The 23026-nt window shown below is 45.5% G+C and overlaps 1 protein-coding gene across 1 annotated transcript in view; it reads right to left on the reverse strand.

Moving 5' to 3' along the window:
* The window catches only part of LOC137437586 (uncharacterized), a 37674-nt gene extending 17131 nt beyond the window's left edge, over positions 1 to 20543 (reverse strand). Inside the window, exons 1-2 of the mRNA XM_068132040.2 lie at positions 20125 to 20543; positions 19894 to 20021 (exon numbers count right to left, since the gene is read on the reverse strand). Coding sequence (XP_067988141.2) covers positions 19894 to 20021; positions 20125 to 20370 — 374 coding nt within the window. The 5' untranslated portion in view covers positions 20371 to 20543. The remainder of the gene's footprint in view (positions 1 to 19893; positions 20022 to 20124) is intronic.
* Positions 20544 to 23026: the final 2483 nt, after the last annotated feature.

Here is a 23026-nt window from a genome sequence, read left to right on the forward strand (position 1 = left end):
TATTTTTTGGTATACAGAATAGAGGCTCTTGTAAGAGCTAACACATGAAGCATGAGCACATGAAGCAGAAGCACATGAGCTAATACATGTATGAATCATACGGGAGGAAGGGAAGGAGAGAAATGGAAATATGCACGTCCATGGTACCGGTAAATAAATCCTCCCACCTCCTCAGATTTACATCTTGAACTAGAGGGTTCATGGAACACAATAACCCACGCAATGTTCAAGTCTACACTTCAATCTATAATACAATAATTATTTTACAGATAATTTTTTGCAATCCTGTGGTTTAGCGCTACTGAAGCAATCTTACACACAAACCATCCTTATGCACTGTAATAAGATTTCCAAATCCTCCCCATCACCCATCCCTTTCAAATCTTCCCCCTTGCCCCTCCCCACCAAATCCTCCCCATCACCCATCCCTTTCAAATCTTCCCCCTTGCCCCTCCCCACCAAATCCCCCCCATCACCCATCCCTTTCAAATCTTCCCCCTTGCCCCTCCCCACCAAATCCTCCCCATCACCCATCCCTTTCAAATCTTCCCCCTTGCCCCTCCCCACCAAATCCTCCCCATCACCCATCCCTTTCAAATCTTCCCCCTTGCCCCTCCCCACCAAATCCTCCCCATCACCCATCCCTTTCAAATCTCCCCCCTTGCCCCTTCCCTCCTAAACTCCCCCCACACCCCTCCCCTCCTAGACTCCCCCTCACCCCTCCCCTCCTAGAATCCCTCCTCACCCCTCCCCTCCAAATCTCCCCCATCTCCCATCCCTTTCAAATCCCTCCCCTTGTCCCTTCCCTCCGAAACTCCCCCCAAGCCTCTCCCCTCATAAACTCCACCCTCACCCCTCCCCTTCAAATCTCCACACCCTCATTTCTTCTCCATTTCCCCCCTCTCACCCCTCCTCCTCAAAGCGTCCTCCCCGCTTCTTCCCCCTTCCAACTCTCACCTCCATCTCCCCCAACCTTCTGCCTCACTCTTCCCCCTCCTCAAATAACACCTCACTGTGCCTCACCCAATTACCATCAAACCTTTTGTCCGCCCCATCCTTCCCTATCTCCAAGCTATTCTGAAATCTCTGACACACCTTCAACAGCTCTCCCTACCTCTTCCTTCTCTTCCATATCTTACCCGACCCCTCCCCCCCACCCCCCCGTTCTGTATCCGATGCCCCCCTTCCTCTTCATTAACGGAATGGACCTCAAACATCTGGGGCCTTCGTTCAAACTTAACTGATCTCTCCATACAGGTTGCTTCTCACAAACCAGACGTGATCTGCTTAACAGAAACTTTCCTCCTTCATGATGTCTCTGATTCCTTAATATCTCTCCCGGGTTACTCCCTCCTCCGGTATGACAGACCTGAGCCTCGTCCTGGAGGTGGGGTTGCTATCTTTATCAAAAACTCTCTTTCTCACTCGCCCTTCACTGCCCTCTCTCCACCTCACCCCCAGGAATACCTCTGGCTACGGCTCCCACCTTTTGTTCATATGTGTGTTCTACCGTCCACCAAACAGTGATGACTCCATCTACATCTCGCTGTCTGATAATATGGACCAACTTCTATCTACTCATCCCAACTCTCTCTCTCTCTTCCTCATATGTGGTGATTTCAATTGTCACCATGCCAGTTGGCTGGGTGTGGGTACCTTTCTCACCAGCCATGGCTCCTCAGCAAAGGACTTCTGCGACTCACTGGGACTGACACAATCTGTCAATTTCCCGACCCGGATCTCAGTCAACAGAGCATCTTCTCTTCTGGATTTGGTTATCACAAACTTCCCTGAAAATGTCTGCTGCTCTTCTTCTGCTCCAATCGGCTCATCTGATCATGTGCTTGTTAAAGTGGACATCTCTCTGACCATTCTCAGGGAACCTCCTCAGCGTTGACGAGTCTGGCATTTCAGTCAGGCCAACTGGCATGGTCTTCAAGCAGCCATCAATCATCTGGACTGGTCTCCCATCTCTACCGCCTCTGACATCAACTCATCCTGGGAATTCTTCCAAAGTAAATTGCTCTCTCTCATGCACAGATTTATCCCATCTCTTCAGTTGTCATACCCCTCCTCCCGTCCATGGTACACGGAATCTTGTGGTGAGGCTGTTGCCCAGAAACAATTTGCCTTCGTCTCTTGGAAAGCAAATCCAACGGAAGGAAATCTCATTTCCTTTCACAAAGCCCGAAACAAGTGTGTGTCCACCCTCAGGAGAGCCAGGAAACAATATCTCTCCGTTCTCAAGACCGAACTCTCTTATCTGTCTCCCTCTTCCAAATCCTGGTGGCATCTGGTCAAATCTGTTTCTGGTGTTTGTTCCCCCTCCATCCCCTCCCTTACCTCAAACGGCTACACAGCTTACTCCGCACGTGAAAAAGCTGAATGCCTCAACTCTGTGTTTGCCTCTAAATCTTGTGTCCCAAACCCATCTCTCTCTGTACCCACTGTACCCAGTCGTACCCAGCTGCTCCTGGACTCTGTGTCCTTTCCTCCTGACAAGGTGGAAAAGTTTCTGTCAACCCTCGACTCTGATTCTGCAACTGGACCTGACGGCATCAGCCCACGGGTCCTAAAATCATGTTCTTCCGCTCTTTCACCCCCTCTCTCTGTTCTCTTCACCCTCTCCTTTGCTCAAGGTCATCTGCCATCTGCTTGGAAATCAGCCAACATCACCGCTTTACACAAAAAAGGTGCAAAAACAGATCCTAGCAACTACAGACCAATCACCCTTCTCCCAATTATCAGCAAAGTCATGGAATCCATCATTGCTTTGGACATGAAATCTTTCCTCTTCTCCAATGGCTTGATCTCTGATCATCAATTTGGTTTCAGACCTGGTCACTCTACGCTGGACATGCTGCTTCTGCTGTCTCAACAATGGATGGAGGTCCTCAATGCGAAACAGGAAATTAGAGCTGTCTCCCTTGACATATCACGTGCCTTCGATACGTTCTGGCACCCCGCTCTGCTCACCAAAGTCTCCTCCTTTGGTATCCATGGAAATCTCCACGCGTGGCTGGCGGACTTCCTCTCTAGTCGTAGTCAACGTGTGGCCCTGGATGGGTTTCTCTCATCTCCTCTTCCTGTTCAGGCTGGAGTTCCACAGGGCAGTGTTCTGGGCCCTGTGCTTTTTCTGGTCTTCATCAATGATCTCTCCGACTCTCTTGAAAATCCTCTCTATCTCTTTGCTGATGACTCCACTCTTTGCCGCTCCATTCCTCATACCTCAGATAGGGCAGTCTGCAGCCTCCTCACTCTCTGCAGACCTGGACAAAATCACAGACTGGGCAAACAAGTGGAACATGTCTTTCAATCCTGACAAATCTCACACTCTGACGATGTCTGTCCGAAAAGACAGACTGGACAATGTTACGACTGTTATGTGCTCCTCCCCAAACCCCCTGGTCACGGTGTACCTCCAAGCCCCGAGAGGAGTCACGGCAGAAAGATGTGTTATTCTGCATGTCAAAGATCAATGGTGAAGCCACACCAATTGTTACCAACAAACAAATATTGTATTAAGATCACACAAGAATAACAGTACAACAATAATAGTAATCAAAAGTACAATCAATATATATCCTATGATGGTACCATCAGTTTCGTAATGTATAACTCACTGTGCTCCAAGTGAGTGAAACAAGAACATTCCCAATGTCTCTTTCCCGGCTTCAAACCAAAGTTGATTCCGGTTTCAAACCAAAGTCAACCCGGCTTCAAGCCAAAGTCGATCCGCTCCAGCGATCGTCAGAACGATGTCTAATCGAGACCAGAATCCCGTTCGGATGACAGTCACACCCACGCGGCCAAAGCTGCGCAAAGGCGCCCTCAAGGCGACTGGAAAATCCAAAGGCGCCCTCCAGGCGACTGGGAAATCACACCCTCGGATATGGACGTTTCTCGGCTCCAAATTGGCGAACCGCCGATTTACCTTCAAAATTCACGTTGCACACACACACACACACACCAGATAAACGTCTGAATGCGGTGCAAACGGCTGAAGCAAAGCAAAGACCTTGCGCGATGCGCAAAGCGCGCGAGTCAAAATGGTCGACGGCCCGGTCTCGAGGCGTAACGGCCCGACGATGATCTCCTCGGAATCCACCGCCAAATACCTGACATGCAGGTTGATCTGTCACAGCGATAACAACTCTGTCGCAAGAATCCCTTTCCCGGGAAACCCGAAGTTCGCTAGTGACCTCCGTTCGTCAACGTTTGCTCCAGAACTCGAAGCAGCTCGGCTTTCTTGTTGAACTCACTCGCTCCACCTTCTTTTTCTTTCCCTCTTCTTCTTCATCGTCCGGTTCCGGTTTCATTTAAAACATTAACTTTTTTACCTTTTGAAAAGAGCAATATCTATTTCCCTCAAACGACAACAATAATAGTACATGGAATCAAAAATGTTTACAGTGGATGAAAACCACAACAACGGAAGTGACCAATCCATAACAACAACCCTCCCATCCACTTTCTGAATAATCCTCTCCAAGAAGTTCTGTCACTCAAAGCTTTTGGGTCTCACTATCTGCCATGATCTTTCCTGGGAAAACCACATTTCAAATCTGGCCTCCAAAGCCGGTCACCGACTGGGCATCCTCCGTCGTGCGAAGTCCTTCTTTGGCACACCTGAGCTCCTCACCACATACAAGGCTTTCATCCGCAGCTCAATGGAATACTGCTCTCCCCTCTGGGCTGGTGCTCCTGCCTCACATCCAGCTCGTCTTCACGCTGTTGAAACCAAAGCGTTCAGAATCATTGGAATCTCCCGTGATGAAGCTATCTCCGAGGGCCTTTCACTTACTCACCACAGGCAGGTTGGTGGTCTTTCTGTCTTCTACCGACCTCTCTCCGGCCTTGCTCCTCCAGCTCTCTCTGGGCTCTGTCCTCCAAATATTCTTCCAGGTCGCACAAGATCTGCCTTCAACCCTCTTATGGTTAAACTGCCAAAATCAAGACTCTCTGCTCACCTTCACTCCTTCATTCCTCTTTTCTCCCGCCTCTGGAACAAACTCCCTCACTCTCTTCAATCCCACTCCTCTCTCCAGGTCTTTAAAACAGCTGTTCACCACCATCTCTTATCTTCCCCCATCCAAAACCTTGATCTTTTCTACCCTCGCTAATTTCACCCCAAATCCACTTTTTTGAAACACCAACTTCTTTCCTGGAAGTCCTTGTGTTTATACTTCTCCCACTCCCCCCCCCCCCCCCCTTCCCACGCCGCCTCCCCCCCCAAGCCCTCTTCCTCCCACACATCTCCCAATGTCCCTGCTCTCAAATGTTGTGTTTATGTGCTTCCCCTTCTCTCCCCATCTTGTCTACCACTCCCCTTTTTATATACTTTGTTTGTTTGTCTGTTTGATTTGTTTGTGTGATAAATGTTAGCTCTTTCACGAGCCTCGATTCTGTATCCAAAAAAAAATAAATAAGATGATGTTAAATCGCAGTTTAGGAGATGGAGGCTTATATTGATCACCATAGAACGCAGCGTCAATCGGCATTGCACACATAGCCATATTGGTGGCTTCCTCTTTACCACGACACTGCACTCTCGCTCATTCCACGCCCTCTTTACCTACAGCACCCAATAGGACACGTCGGCGTACTGCAGAACTGGAGACTCTTCGAAGTATTATGAAGGAGATTTGTGTTCTGCAGTGTTCAAGTATATAATTAAATCTAAATAAAGGTTTAAAGATTGAGAAATATTCCCGGGTCTTACCCAGTGGCTCTTACAGCACCCTTTCCAACACATTACATTAGATATTAGTGCCTGTTGTTTGTGTCCTCTATAATATCCTTATAAACAGTAAGTTTCCTGTTTGGAATGATTGCACACTGGCCGCTCCTTTCCTTTGCCATCTTCAGGCGCTGCATGACGTCATTGGCGGGCACCGAAGGGGGCCTGGTGATGACGCACGCTGAAAGGGAGTTTTCGTTCTCAGTTTTCACACCGTTGTTTTGTTGTTTATTGTCTTTTTTTGTATATAAGATCTAGGCTCATGTAAGACCTAACATTACTCACAAAAAAAAAAAACTGACACATAAAACATATGATAAAGGGAGCGGGAGACAAGATGAGGAGAGAGAGGGAAGCACACAAGTACAACAGTAGAGAACAGGGACATCGGGAGATCTGTGGGAGGGAGAGGGCTGATGGGGGACGAGGCATGGGAAGGGGGGAGGGGGCTGGGAGAGGTATAAAATACATGAACACTGCTCGGACTTCCAGGAAAGAAGTCGGTATTTCATGAAAGTGGATCTGGGGTGAATTAACGGGGGTAGAAAAGATCAAGGTTTTGGATGGGGGAAGATAAGAGATGGTGGTGAACAGCTGTTTTAAAGACCTGGAGGGAGGAGTGGGATTGAAGAGAGTGAGGGCGTTTGTTCCAGAGGTGGGAGAAAAGAGGAATGAAAGAGTGGAGGTGAATAAAGAGTCTTGATTTTGGCAGTTTAACCATAAGAGGGTTGTTGGCAGATCTTGTGCGACCTGAAGGAATATTTGGGGGACACAGCACAGACAGAGCTGGAGGAGCAAGGAGTCTATAGAAGACAGAAAGACCACCAACCTGCCTGCACTGAGTGAGTGAAAGGCCCTCTGAGTTAGCTTCATCGCGGGAGAATCCATTGATTCTGAAAGCTTTGGTTTCGACAGTGAGAAGCCGAGAAGTGAGGCAGGAACACCAGACCTGAGGGGAGAACAGTATTCCATTGAGCTGCGGATAAAAGCCTTGTATGTGGTGAGGAGCTCAGGTGTGCCAAGCAAGGACTTCGCACGACGGAGGATGCCCAGTCGACGACTGGCTTTGGAGGCCAGCTTGGAAATGTGGTTTTCCCAGGAAAGATCATGGCAGATAGTGAGACCCAAAAGCTTGAGTGACAGAACTTCTTGGAGAGGATTGTTCAGAAAGTAGATGGGAGGGTTGTCCAGTCGGTCTTTTCGGAGAGACATTGTGAAGAGTGTGATCTGTCAGGATTGAAAGATATGTTCCACTTATTTGACCAGTCTGTAATTTTGTCCAGGTCTTCAGAGAGTGAGGAGGCTGCAGACTGCCGATCTGAGAGATGAGGTATGGAGCGGCAGAGAGTAAAGTCATCAGTGAAGAGATAGAGAGGATTTTCCAGAGAGTCGGAGAGATCATTGATGAAGACCAGAAAAAGCACAATGTCCAGAACACTACCTTGGGGATCACCAGCCTGAACAGGAAGGGGGGGGGGGGGGTGAGAGAAATCCATTCAGGGCCACACGTTGACTACGACCAGAGAGGAAGTCGACAAGCCATGCGTGGAGATTTCCATGGATACCATAGGAGGAGAGTTTGGTGAGCAGAGCAGGGTGCCAGAATGTATCGAAGGCACGTGATGTGTCAAGGGAGACAGTTTGGCATTAAGGACCTCCATCCATTGTTGAGACAGCAGAAGCAGCATGTCCAGAGTAGAGTGACCTGGTCTGAATCCAAATTGATGATCCGAGATCAAGCCATTGGAGAAGAGGAAGGATTTGATGTCAGAAATGATGATTGATTCCATGACCTTGCTGATTATTAGGAGCAGCCTGATTGGTCTGTAGTTGCAAGGTTCTGTTTTTGCACATTTTTTGTGTAAAGCTGTAATGTTGGCTGATTTCCAAGCAGATGGCAGATGACCTTGAGCAAAAGAGAGGGTGAAGAGAACAGAGAGAACAGATTCTTGTTTGTTTTTCTGGGTGATATCTCAGCCATCCTTTGAGTTAGGAAGCTGAAATTTGGGCACAAAAGTGAGCACGTGCGTTGGCAAAAATCGTATTTTTTGTTTTTTGATAAATCAATTAATTGATTGATTACTTCATTATTATCGATTTATTAAGTACTTATTTATTTCCTTTCTCATCTCGGCATTATCTCAGGTACGTTTGAGTTAGGAAGTTGATATTTGGACATGACAATGACCAAGTGAATTGGCTGTAAAGGAGATTTTTTATTTATTGATTGATCAATTAATTATTTAATTATTCGATGTATTACTTGATTAATCTTTTTTTTTTAATTACAGATTCGAATGAAACGGTGGTAGTTTAGATATTCTATTAGCCAATTGATTAATAATTAAATTATTTTATGATTACTATTTATTTATTTTCGTTATTAATCCCTTATTTATTTTCTTTCTCATCTGGGCAATATCTCAGGCACCTTTTGAGCTGGGAAGCTGATATTCGGACATGACAGTGACCAAGTGATGTGGCTATAAAGGATATTTTTGATTGATTAATCCATTAATTAATTTATCGATTAGTCAATTTATCAATTAATTATTTAATTTTTCGATTCATGACTTATTTTATTAATTTTCAAAAAGTTACAGCTTTTTTTTTTTTTTTTTTTTTTTTTGTATACTGAATCGAGGCTCGTGAAAGAGCTGCCATTTACTTCACAAACAAATCAACCAGACAAACAAAATATATAAAAAGAGGGAGCGGAAGACAAGAGAATGGGAAGCACACAAACACTTGAGAGCACACAACATTTTAGAGCAGGGAGATGTGTGGGAGGGAGAGGGCTTGGGGGGAGGAGGCGTGGGAAGGAGGGGGGGGGGGGTGGGAGAAGTATAAAACACAAGGACACCAAGGACTTCCAGGACAGAAGTTGGTATTTCAAAAAGTGGCATTGGGGTGAAATTATCGGGGATACAAAAGATCAAGGTTTTGGATGGGGGAAGATAAGAGATGGTGGTGAACAGCTGTTTTAAAGACCTGGAGGGTGGAGTGGGATTGAAGAGAGTGAGGGAGTTTGTTCCAGAGGCGGGAGAAAAGAGGAATGAAGGAGTGAAGGTGAGCAGAGAGTCTTGATTTTGGCAGTTTAACCATAGGAGGGTTGCAGGCAGATCTTGTGCGACCTGTAGGAATATTTGCGGGACAGAGCCCAGAGAGAGCTGGGGGGGGGGGGGGCAAGGCCAGAGAGGAGTCGGTAGAAGACGGAAAGACCACCAACCTGCCTGCGGTGAGTGAGTGAGAGGCCCTTGGAGTTAGCTTCATCGCGGGAGATTCCAATGATTCTGAATGCTTTGCTTTCAACAGCGTGAAGACGAGCTAGGTGTGAGGCAGGAGCACCAGCCCAGAGGGGAGAGCAGTATTCCATTGAGCTGCGGATGAAAGCCTTGTACGTGGTGAGGAGCTCAGGTGTGCCAAGGAAGGGCTTCGCACGACGGAAGATGCCCAGTCGGCAACTGGCTTTGGAGGCCAGATTTGAAATGTGGTTTTCCCAGGAAAGATCATGGCAGATAGTGAGACCCAAAAGTTTGAGTGACAGAACTTCTTGGAGAGGATTATTCAGAAAGTAGATGGGAGGGTTGTCCAGTCGGTCTTTTCGGAGAGACATCGTAAGAGTGTGAGATTTGTCAGGATTGAAAGACATGTTCCACTTGTTTGCCCAGTCTGTGATTTTGTCCAGGTCTGCAGAGAGTGAGGAGGCTGCAGACTGCCGATCTGAGGGATGAAGAATGGAGCGACAGAGAGTAGAGTCATCAGCAAAGAGATAGAGAGGATTTTCAAGAGTGTCGGAGAGATCAATGATGAAGACCAGAAAAAGCACAGGGCCTAGAACACTGCCTTGGGGAACTCCAGCCTGAACAGGAAGAGGAGATGAGAGAAACCCATTCAGGGCCACACGTTGACTACGACTAGAGAGGAAGTCCGCCAGCCATGCGTGGAGATTTCCATGGATACCAACAGAGGAGAGTTTGGTGAGCAGAGCGGGGTGCCAAACCGTATCGAAGGCACGTGATATGTCAAGGGAGACAGCTCTAATTTCCTGTTTGGCATTGAGGATCTCCATCCATTGCTGAGAAAGCAGTAGCAGCATGTCCAGAGTAGAGTGACCAGGTCTGAAACCAAATTGATGATCAGAGATCAAGCCATTGGAGAAGAGTAAAGATTTCACATCTGAAGCAATGATGGATTCCATGACTTTACTGATAATTGAGAGAAGGCTGATTGGTCTGTAGTTGCTGGGATCTGTTTTTGCACCTTTCTGTGCAAAGCGGTGATGTTGGCAGATTTCCAAGCAGATGGCAGATGACCTTGAGCAAAAGAGAGTGTGAAGAGAACAGAGAGAGGGAGTGAAAGAGCGGAAGAACAAGATTTTAGGACCCGTGGGCTGATGCCGTCAGGTCCAGTTGCAGAATCAGAGTCGAGGGTTGACAGAAACTTTTCCACCTTGTCAGGAGGAAAGGCCACAGAGTCCAGGAGCAGCTGGGTACGACTGGGTACGGTGGGTACAGAGAGGGATGGGTTTGGGACACAAGATTTAGAGGCAAACACAGAGTTGAGGCATTCAGCTTTTTCACGCGCGGAGTCAGCCGTGTGGCCATTTGAGGTGAGGGAGGGGATGGAGGGGGAACAAACACCAGAAACAGATTTGACCAGACGCCACCAGGATTTGGAAGAGGGAGACAGATAAGAGAGTTCTGTCCTGAGAACGGAGAGATATTGTTTCCTGGCTCTCCTGAGGGTGGACACACACTTGTTTTGGGCTTTGTGAAAGGAAATGAGATTTCCTTCCGTTGGATTTGCTTTCCAGGAGACTAAAGCAAGTTGTTTCTGGGCAACAGCCTCACTTCAGATGAAACACTGGTGGTTGAGGTATGCCAATTTGATTAAGCAATTTGATTTGATTTGATTAAGAAATTATTTTACGATTATTATTTATTGATTTTAATTTCGCAATTAATCAATCATTTATTGTACACCTCTCCCTCGTTGTCGTTGTTGTTGTTGTTGTTGTTGTTGTGTCTCCCTCCCAATCGTCTCTATGTGCTGCAGGGCGGTATTGCCGGGCGCAGAAGGCGCCCCGGCAATACCGCGCTGGAGAATATTAATTTATTTATTGGCATGGGGGCGGTGTACTTTGAATGTATCTGCACTTGTTTTCAAATATTTTTTCACTACCAGGCAGGCAGACAGACAGAGTAAACATATTATGTCAGTCCTCTCTACTACCGGAACATGTACGATTGGAACGGATTCAGAGCCAAAGTAAGGTAAAACGGCAAACCTATCTTCCTATTCCTGTTCTGATTCGTGTTCAAAATATAACATTCAATTTTAAAAATTTGCTCCTCGATCATAAACTGATAAGACAGACCGACCGACAGACAAACAGACAAATCATTAAAACAGACAGACGAACAGCCATGAACCAATTGCTTAACCCCGCTTTCCATTTCGCATGTGCAGGGTACGTACCATCACAATTACGCTCGGATGTTTAAGGCATGACATGGGACCACTGGACTACACAATATGTGCTCAAGTCATGAGAAAATGGATGGAACTGAGTTGGTCAGAGCCTTATGTTAAAGGAGTCCGTAACTGGTTTTACAAACTTTGTAAAGTGCTACAAAAGGTTGTTTTGGTTTAAAATAGATAAAAACAGAACAACAAAATAACATCCACCATAACATATTTGATTACATAAAAACGATTATGCTCTCCATCATTCCTACATCCTCTTGAGCACCATGCATAGTTTGATCAGGATTGATCCAATTTGCAGTAAAAGCATCCACTAATCTGATTTGTCCCCTGACCCTGAAGATCATTGGGACATCATGTTAGGGTACCTTTCGGCAAATGGATCCGACAGTTCCCATCTCGTCTCGGGAGATGGTTATTACAATTATTTGGTCAGGGTACTAACGCAGAATGGCCTACTCTTTTTGAAAGGGACGATAGGATATTTAACGTCTATCAGCAAATGTTGCAGCTCAATGACTCCTCTGGAGGGCGTACACATTCGTTGATACATCTCTGTCGATGCAGAACAATGATGAGTTTATTGTTGGGCCAGAAATCCAACTCAGACAAGACAAATGAAATGTTAAGAGTCTACCCCTGAGATATCATGTGAATCTACTATAAGTGTGTGTGTGTGTGTGTGTGTGTGTGTGTGTGTGTGTGTGTGTGTGTGTGTGTGTGTGTGTGTGTGTGTGTGTGTGTGTGTGTGTGTCATTTCTTCAAATGTGGGTTTCAAAAGGTGAACCAAAGCTCTCCCAGGTCTCGATGTATCCACCTTCTTATGTGTCTGTGTGTATATATGTATGAGTAAGTGCATGTATGTGTATTTGTGCATGCGTGTAAGTTGTTTTTGCCTGCTATCCCCACATGTGGGTGGGCCTCAGGAGATAGAATGGAGATCTGTCAGGTCTCAAAGTAGCCACCTTCGTCAGTGTGTGTGTGTTGTGTGTGTGGCATGATTTTTGTAGATTTCTAGTGGAGCCTTCTGATGTGGAATGTGATACACCGAAATGATTGCCATGATCTCCTGACTTGATTAGGCTAATTAACTGCAAAGAATCAGGAAGAATTCCCATGTTTTAAACGTACGCCATGTTAAGGTGTATAGAGCAGCTTAATAGGTCCTTCCACAACATGACATTCCAATCTACCATATAAAACACTGTCAGATTGTGTGCTTGTATAGATGTCTGTCCCCCTTCATAAGTGTAGGTTTTAAAGGCCTACTTTAATATCTATTTAATATTAATATTTAATATTTATTTAATATCTTTAATATTTATCTTTTAATATGAATGTGTGTTCATTACGGTCTATTTTTGAGGATAAAACAAACTCGAAAAACATTTTCCATAAAAGTGTAATTATGTCTCTTCTATTGGAATTGTAGACGGTGGCTTGCAAACCAAGCCTGAAGGGCGGTGTACAGAGGTGCTTTAAAAAAAACAATAAATACAAAGCGCAGGGAGGTGAAATTTGCTGCACGTGATGTGCAAAGGGAGCAGAGTAAAACAAGTGTTTATTTACATCTGTATGATATCTATTAAATAAACAAGACTGAAAGTTTAACAATGGCACAGCTGGGCTTGTTTGATTAATTTAGTTGAAGAAGATAGTATGACCTGGGTGGGGATACCAATTAGCAAATAATGTAAGTATAAAATTTTTTGAAGGACTGTAAGTCTCTAAGCTGTCACCATGGAAGTGAAGAGATTGCATTGAGACACTGGTTTATTCGTTATGTTTTGAGTCAACAATGAACCAACCATACACTGCTTCAATTCAGTAACTTTGCGGTCACGACAAAGGGATTGCAGACAAAGGGAACGGCATATACAGTCACGTGAAAAAGTAAGTACACCCCATGTAAAGTTTTGACTTTTTCAACATATTTCAACATACAGCTATTTGATCATCATTTCAACCATATTGATAGATAAAGGTGATATAATATAACAAATATCATGAAACATTTACATTTTGTAGTCCATTGTATAATTTAAATAAACATAAATGCAAATTTCGCATGTGGGAAAAGTAAGTACACCCTTGGCTCTAATAGGTGGTATTGCCCCCTTTGGCAGAAACAACCTCAAGTAAGCGTTTCTCATAACTGTCTACCAGTCTCTGACATCGACTGGGAGAAATTTTTGCCCACTCCTCCATGCAGAATTCTTTCAGCTGTGCGATGTTTGAGGGGTTTCTTACATGCACAGCTCGTTTCAAATCCCCCCACATCTCGATGGGATTTGGATCCGGGCTTTGACTTGGCCATTCCAGAACCCTCCATTTCTTTCTTTTCAGCCATTTCAGCCATTTTGGTTAAACTGCCAAAATCTCGGCTCTCTGCTCACCTTCACTCTTTCATTCCTCTTTTCTCCCGCCTCTGGAACAAACTCCCACACTCACTTCAATCACACTCCTCCCTCCAGGTCTTCAAAACAGCTGTTCACCACCATCTCTTATCTTACCCCATCCAAAACCTTGATCTTTTCTACCCCCACTAATTCACCCCAGATCCACCTTGTTTGAAATTCCAACTTCTTTCCTGGAAGTCTTGGCAGTGTCCATATGTTTTATACCTCTCCCACCCCCCGCCCCCTTCCCATGCCTCCCTCCCAAAGCCCTCTCCCTCCCACAGTTCTCTCGATGTCTCCATGTCTCTCGGTCCCTGCTCTCAAATGTTGTGTTTGTGTCCTTCCCCCTCTCTCCCCATCTTGTCTACCGCTCCCGATGTTATTTGTTTTGTGTGTCTGTTTGTCTTTCTGTGTGATTAATGTTCGCTCTTTCACGAGCCTCGATCTTGTATACAACAAAAAAAAAAAAAAAAAAAAAATTCCTTGGTGGATTTACTGGTATGTTTAGGGTCATTGTCATGTTGCAAGGTCCACCTTCGGTTGAGCTTCAACTTACCGACAGATGGCCTCACATTATCCTCAAGCACCCTCTGGTACAATGAAGAATTCATAGTGGATTCTATGATGGTGAGCTGCCCAGGCCCTGATGCAGCAAAGCTGCCCCAAACCATAATATTTCCACCACCATGCTTTCCAGTTGGTATCAGTTTCCTGTGGTCAAATGCTGTCTTTGGTTTTCAATAAACATGTCTTCTGGTACTGTGGCCAAATAGCTCTACCTTTGACTCATCTATCCAGAGCACATTGTTCCAGAAGTGCTGGTCTTTGCCTCGGTGTTCATTGGCAAACTTTAGTCTTGCCCTGATGTTCTTTCTGGACAGCAAAGGTTTCCTCCTGGCACACCTCCCATGTAGATCACATTTGTGCAGCCTCTTTCTAATGGTAGACTCGTGCACTTTGACATCAACAATGGCAAGAGCTACCTGTAGGTTCCGTGTTGACATTCTGGGGTTCTTAGAGACTTCTTTCAGCATCTTGCGGTCTTCTCTTGGGCTGAACTTGCTGGGGCGGCCTGGCCTGAACAAGTTGGCAGTTGTTTGGAATCTTCTCCACTTGTAGATGATCTTCCGGACAGGCGAATGATTGATTTCAAATTGTTTGGAGATCTTTTTAAATCCCTTCCCAGACTCGTAGGCATCTATAACCTTCTTTCTGAAGGCCTCAGAGAGCTCTTTTGATCTAGGCATGGTGACGCCGCACACTTCAACAACAAAGAGCAAACCAAACGAAATGTCTGAGGTTTAAATAAGACAGGTTCCTCCAAGATCCTCTCTAACGATGTTCTAATCATTTGCACCTGAGCTTGTGCACCTGATTCTAATTTTAGGTATTTGAAGTAGTGATAAATGTAGGGGTGTACTTACTTTTTCCACATGCGAAATTTGCATTTATGTTTATTTAAATTAAACAATGGACAACAAAATGTAAATGTTTCATGATATTTGTTATATTATATCACCTTTATCTATCAATATTGTTGAATTGAAGATCAAATAGCTGTATGTTGAAATATGTTGAAAAAGTCAAAACTTTACATGGGGTGTACTTACTTTTTCACGTGACTGTATATATATATATATATATACATATATATACAGTGCATTCAGAAAATTTTCACACCCCTTGTCTTTTTCACATTTTGTTGTGTTTCAGCTTGAATTTAAACTGGATTAAACTGAGATTTTTGTTACTGATCTACACATAATACCCCATAATGTCAAATTGGAATTTTAAGTTTTTAACCCCTTTGCTATGACACTTCAAATTGAGCTCAGGTGCATCAAATTTACTTTGATCATCCTGGAGATGTCTCTACAACTTGATTGCAGTAGTCCTGTGGCCAATTCAACTGATTGGACATGATTTAGAAAGTAACACACCTTTATATACAAGTTCCCACAGTTGACAGTGCCTGAAAGAGCAGAAACTCTGTCATGAAGTCCAATAAACTGTCCGTAGAACTCCGAGATAGAAATGTGAGGAGGCATAGATCTGGGGAAGGGTATAAAACAATTTCTCGAGTGTTGAAAGTTCCCAAGAGCACAGCGAGCTCAATCATTAGGGAAGGGAAATAATATGGAACTACCCAGTCTTTTCCTAGAGCTGGCCGTCCGACCAAACTGAGCAACCGGGCAAGAAGGAACTTGGTCAGGGAGGTGACTTAGAACCCAATGACCATTCTGACAGAACTAGAATTCCTTGCCTGAGATGGGAGAACCTGCCGGAAGAACAACAGTCTTTGCAGCACTTCATAAAGCTAGGCTTTAAGGGAAAATGGCTAGAAGGAAGCCACTCTTGAGAAAAAAGCACATGACAGCACACCTGCAGTTTGCAGAAAGGCACGTGAAAGACCGAGAGCATAAGGCAAAAGATTCTGTGGTCTGATGAGACGAAAATTGAACTCTTTGGCCTAAATGCAAAGCACTACATCTGGTAGAAACCAAGCACAGCTCATCACCCATCGAGCACCATACCTACCATAAAGCATGGTTGTTGCAGCATCATGCTATGGGGATGCTTTTCAGCAACAGGTACTGGGAGACTTGTAATGATAGCGGGAACAATGAATGAAGCCAAATACAAGCAAATCCTTGAGGAGAACCTGCTTCACAGTGCAAAGGACCATAGACTGCAGCAAAGATTTACATTCCAACAGCACATTGACCACAAACATACAGCGAAAGCAATACTGCAATTTGCTGCAGAACAAGAACGTTAAGGTCCTCGAGTGGCCAAGCCAAAGCCCATACTTGAATCCCATTGAGAATCTGTGGAAAGACTTGTTCACTGACGCTCCCCATCCAACTTGACATAGCTTGAGCAAATCTGCAAGGAAGAATGGAGAAACGCCCCAAATCCATATGTGCAAAGTTGATACAGACATACCCAAGAAGACTCGAAATTGTCCATAGAAAAGCGCTCTTGAGATTCTCTGCTCTTCGATGCATGTGAGGTGTCCTGACCAGTGAAGCTGGGCTTGCATCAGGAAATACTCAATTTATTGCGACAGCAGTCTAGGATTGAGGTGTTAGGTATTCTCTCTCGCCAGGTGATGTCAAGAATCTTACAAAGGCATCGCATATGGAAATGATGAAGGAGATTCATATGGTTATGATATTCATATGGTCCAAGATTTGCATCCGCACAGGAGTGTCGATAAGACAATGGCATGACAGATATTGATCTCGGTGTCCAGGCGAATTACACGTTAGTAATTTCAAAAAATAATTGGACTCCTATCCACCTTTAGAGGCCATTTTTCCCCGCAAAGCTGGAGTTGGCCTTTTTCAGGCACCGTGGTTGTTCTTGTTTTTGTTGGTCCCCTTTTTGAAGCAATGTTTTACAACCGGATGCCCTTCCTGCCACCTGAAACAATGTTTTACGGCCGGATGCCCTTCCTGCCACCAACCCTTTTTGTCGCCTTTTACGACAAACAGGGTATTACCAGTGAACTTGTACTCAATTTGCCGACCTCGGAAGGATGACAGGCTGAGTCAACCCCCCTGGCGTTAATTCAGCGATCGACCTGGATTCGAACCCAGGATCCTAGGATATCCCAAGCCGGCATCCTAACCGCCAAGCCAACACCAGGGACTCCTATCGATAAACAATTAATGGCCTTGCTTTATATGGAGCAGATTCTTTACTTCCTATAGGGTTTCCTCCCATAAAGTTTGTGGTTTTACTTGTATTGTGATCCGAAACTCTTTGTGGAATGAACACAGTACTGTATTTGTCCCTTTCTGAAAGTTTACTTCAAAATAGACACTTTAATGTGTACCATGGAGTACGAGGACATGCAGAAGTGAACTTTCCATCTCCTCCAAAAAGATGGGATACTTAATGATGTAAAGACTTGTGACCAGTTTGTAGTTGTGTATAATTCCTTCGGGAGTACGGGACCTTCAAAATTGCATAATAATCTTAACAAGGCCTTTCACGCATGCCTTTGTGCGTTTTCAGGAACACGGTTCGGCTCGTGCGTGGCACCTTTAACCTGCCATTGCTTGTGCAAAATCCGGAAGTGAAATCGTCTTTAAACGTAATTTTCAGCATTTAAACGAAAGAGTGTGGAATTTCAAAATGGTTCACTATAAATGTTGTGTTCCTGGATGCAAATCGGACCCACGGAAATATAGGAAACACGAGAAATATCCGTGGAAGAGAGGTGTCTAATCCATCTGTACCACTTCCTGTTAATACAAGCTGGCGGTGGCAGTGGATAACACACGCACACACACTTCTCCTTTTATCAAAGAATGCAAAAATCGAGTATAATTTCTCTTTTGGCCCCGGAACAAAACAAACAATATATTTATAACAGCCCTCACAGCCCCCACTCCCTCCTCCCGACATGATTAGTAGTAAATATCACCATTGAAAGAACCTGTACATTCACAAGCCCCAGATACAATCTTCCTATCGGTGTTCAGAAGCCACAAAACCAGCAACGGTGTCTCCCTCAGGGAAGTCTGCATGATACATCCGGCTCCCATGTAAATAACAGCTGGCACAAGCTTTGTGCATTTTCATGTTGCAAAGACGTCAATTCTCAAAGAGTTGGTTGCCGTTACTTGGTAATGACACACAGCATGGTCTTTCCAATTGCAGACATCCATTAAATAAATCGCCAAGCCTGCCATGTTCACAAGAGGCACTCCCTCAAAGTTCGAAGTTCACTCAATTGTAGCGATCCGCCCGCTCCGGGGATCCAACCGCTGAACCACCCGCTCCAACCCCGGTGGGTAGCACACTCCCTCTGCTTGGGCCTTGCACATTGTCGGGAGTTTGCAGTACAGGTAGCTGCCCTTTTGGTGAGCTGAGATAGATCTCCAACTCTTTTGTTGTGCATAGGCACTGCCATTTCTCTCAGGTAGTTTTTCAAGAATTTTTGGCTTCTTTCAAAAGCTTTGTGAGCCATTTGAGGTAACAAACCTTATCTCGCATACACGTTATACTTTAGGGTGCCCCAAACACCACCATTTTAGGGGTTCCTGCACTTGTACCAAGCATTTTGGGGCGGATTATGTCCTTTTGAAATTCCCGTATTAAACCCAGACTAGACAAGTGAAAAGTGAGATATCCAGCCAGTCCATTCTATTGAGTTTAATGAAGGAATTAATTATTGCTCTGTTGGGCAAACAAGGTTGGTGTCCTGAATACACAAATATGACTTATTTTTACCTGTTGCTTTCAGACCTCCTTTTATGATTAAACATTAAATGGACAGCTGATCCATGAACAAAGTATTTTCTCCTACTATGACAATTGGAGATTGTTAATTATGACAGTGTGTAAGGATGCAGCCCTGCCCCCTGACAGGTGTATATCAACAAGCATTCTGAGTATTGCGCTGCAATACATGTCCCCTACCGGCAGTCTGTCGTCCGGAAAACTGTTAGGGAAATTACCAAAGTTCAAAGTGCCATAACTTTATCAATAAAGTTTATGAATGGTTGCACAGACCCCTACTTCTCACTAAAAGGGGAAACATAATGTAAATCGGAGTTGAAATAAGCCCGCAAGGTCGCTCCGTCGAGCAGCCTGCACGTATTGCACTATGTGTGAATTATATAATTACCAACTCACGGTCTGAGGTAACTCGGCTAAAAATTATCCAATTGGCACCAAATAAAGTTTATGAATGGTTGCACAGACCCTTACTTCTCACTAAAAGTGTTAACAGAATGTAAATTGGAGTTAAAACAAGGAATATTAACAGCTTTGACTTACCGCACTCCAAATTATAGACCGGAAAACTGTTGGGGAAATTCCCAAAGTTCAAAGTGCCATAACTTTGTCAAAAATGATCGAAACGTCGTGAAGTTCGAACTTGATCTGTAACTTATCATGACGAAACCATGTACCAAGTTTGAAATCATTAGCATTAAGAGTTTAGGAAAAAAGGTCCGGAAAGCTGTTCTTTGCGTGACGGAGACAGACGGACAGACGGAGGGACGGAGTGCAAACCTATAGTCCCATCCGGTGTACACCGGTAGGGGACTAATAAATCACTGACAGGCTTCATGGAGTTCCAGGTGAAAGCTACCCCATAGTTAAATCATCAGGCCTTTCAGACTGAAAACAAAATATCCAGTTTACCTGTCCCCCCCCCTCCCCCCTCCCCCATCCATCCCATCCCTGCTGCCCCTGTGCTTTTCACATTTTGTGCATCTCTGTGATTTATTTCTTTTCAATGCTTACCTTCCATTTGTAAGCATTCCACCTGCGTTTTGGAGGAGTTGTGGATGGTGTGGGTTCTTATGCAAGGCCTCCAGAAGGCTTGGTCGAAATACAGGATCGACACACCATAGGGAGCCCTTCCCCAACATCTGTGGCATAAGAACATTAGCTCACAATGAGGAAGGTATATTGAAGGGGATTCGAGGGCGATTAGGAAAAGTGATATGGATAAGACTATATTTGGATGCTCACCTGGCCACGATCTACTTTGCGGAAGCACCTGTTGAGCGATAGATTATGTCGCACCGAATTCTTCCAGCCAGCCGGGGCTCGGGCAAAATAGGGGAAGCGTGACACGATCCAGTCATATATTCCCCGAACAGGCAGCTGCTTTGCCGGAGCTTCTTCAATGGCCAAAAAAATTAGACAGCTTTTTTGTTTGTTTGTTTTTGTTTTTGTTTTTGTATACAAGATCGAGGCTCGTGAAAGAGCGAACATTAATCACACAGAAAGACAAACAGACACATAAAACAAATAACATCGGGAGCGGTAGACAAGATGGGGAGAGAGGGGGAAGGACACAAACACAACATTTGAGAGCAGGGACCGAGAGACATGGAGACATCGAGAGATCTGTGGGAGGGAGAGGGCTTTGGGGGGGAGGCATGTGAAGGGGGGGAGGCATGTGAAAGGGGGGAGGCATGTGAAGGGGGGGGGGGTGGGAGAGGTATAAACATATGGACACTGCCAGGATTTCCAGGAAATAAGTTGGAATTTCAAACAAGGTGGATCTGGGGTGAATTAGTGGGGGTAGAAAAGATCAAGGTTATGGATGGGGGAAGATAAGAGATGGTGGTGAACAGCTGTTTTAAAGACCTGGAGGGAGGAGAGGGATTGAAGGGAGTGTGGGAGTTTGTTCCACAGGCGGGAGAAAAGAGGAATGAAAGAGTGAAGGTGAGCAGAGAGCCGAGATTTCGGCAGTTTAACCATCAGAGGGTTGCTGGCAGATCTTGTGCAACCTGTAGGAATATTTGGGGGACAGAGCACAGAGAGAGCTGGGGGAGCAAGGCCGGAGAGGAGTCGGTAGAAGACAGAAAGACCACCTACCTGCCTGCGGTGAGTGAGTGAAAGGCCCTCAGAGATAGCTTCATCGCGGGAGATTCCAATGATTTTGAAAGCTTTGGATTCAACAGCGTGAAGCCGAGCCAGGTGTGAGGCAGGAGCACCAGCCCATAGGGGAGAACAGTATTCCATTGAGCTGCGGATGAAAGCCTTGTATGTGGTGAGGAGCTCAGGTGTGCCGAGGAAGGACTTCGCACGACGGAGGATGCCCAGTCGGCGACTGGCTTTGGAGGCCAGCTTGGAAATGTGGTTTTCCCAAGAAAGATCATGGCAGATAGTGAGACCCAAAAGCTTGAGTGACAGAACTTCTTGGAGAGGATTGTTGAGAAAGTAGATGGGAGGGTTGTCCAGTCGATCTTTTCGGAGAGACATAGTAAGAGAGTGAGATTTGGCAGGATTGAAAGACATGTTCCACTTGTTTGACCAGTCTGTGATTTTGTCCAGGTCTTCAGAGAGTGAGGAGGCTGCAGACTGCCGATCTGAGGGAAGAGGAATGGAGCGGCAGAGAGTGGAGTCATCAGCAAAGAGATAGAGAGGATTTTCCAGAGAGTCAGAGAGATCATTGATAAAGACCAGAAAAAGCACAGGGCCCAGCACACTTCCTTGGGGAACTCCAGCCTGAACAGGAAGGGGAGATGAGAGAAATCCATTCAGGGCCACACGTTGACTACGACCAGAGAGGAAGTCCGCAAGCCATGCATGGAGATTTCCATGGATACCATAGGAGGAGAGTTTGGTGAGCAGAGCTGGGTGCCAGACCGTATCAAAGGCCCTTGATATGTCAAGGGAGACAGCTCTGATTTCCTGTTTGGCATTGAGGACCTCCATCCATTGTTGAGACAGCAGAAGCAGCATGTCCAGAGTAGAGTGACCTGGTCTGAAACCAAATTGATGATCAGAGATCAAGCCATTGGAGAAGAGGAAAGATTTCATATCCGAAGCAATGATGGATTCCATGACTTTGCTGATAATTGGGAGCAGGCTGATTGGTCTGTAGTTGCAAGGATCTGTTTTTGCACCTTTTTTGTGTAAAGCGGTAATGTTAGCTGATTTCCAGGATGCTGGCAGATGACCTTGAGCAAAAGATAGGGTGAAAAGAACAGAGAGAGGGTGAGATAGAGCGGCAGAGCAGGATTTTAGGACCCGTGGGCTGATGCCGTCTGGTCCAGTTGCAGAATCAGAGTCGAGGTTTGACAAAAACTCCTCCACCTTGTCAGGAGAGAAGGACACAGAGTCCAGGAGCAGTTGGGTTCGACTGGGAATGGTGGGAACAGAGAGAGATGGGTTTGGGACTAACGATTTCGAGGCGAACACAGAGTTGAGGCATTCGGCTTTGTCACGTGCGATGTCAACTGTGTGGCCATTTGAGGTAAGGGAGGGGATGGAAGGGGAACAAACACCAGAAACGGATTTGACCAGACGCCACCAGGATTTGGAGGAAGGAGACAGGTTTGAGAGTTCATTCTTGAGTGAGGAGAGATCGTGCTTCCTGGCACTCCTGAGGGTAGACACACACTTGTTCCGAGCTTGGTGGAAGGAACTGAGATTTCCTTCAGTTGGATTAGCCTTCCAAGAGGCAAAGGCAAGTTGTTTGAAGGCAGCTGAACGAATATGGAGGTTTCTCTCGACTCCCTTTTGCTCTGCATCCATCAAAATGGCTGGTGGAACCACCCGCTCCATCCCCGGAGGTGCCGAGCCACAGGGAAGGAAGCACACACGGACCCTCGTGGAGCCAGTTAAGGTTGGTGAGGTCCATGTCATCCTCGGGAGTCTGCAACGTGTCATTTACAGAAATACTCTGATGGAGTCCTGCCTGTGGGCTGGATGCATTACAGGTGTTTAGTGGAGCTTCTGCTGGAGGGTCCGTGTTCTGTTGTGACTGCAGCGGGGACTGTGTACTTGGTAGCATTCCCAGCTGCTCCTAAGGTCGTCTGACGGATGAGAGGAATAAAAGGGAACTTGTCATATTCACATTTATGGGCTCGAACAGCATCAGCACCAAAGCGGATTGCAATACCAGTTATATACATGC

Source organism: Myxine glutinosa, chromosome 12 (genome assembly GCF_964187855.1).
Source record: "Myxine glutinosa chromosome 12, kmMyxGlut1.1, whole genome shotgun sequence".
NCBI classification, from domain to species: domain Eukaryota; kingdom Metazoa; phylum Chordata; class Myxini; order Myxiniformes; family Myxinidae; genus Myxine; species Myxine glutinosa.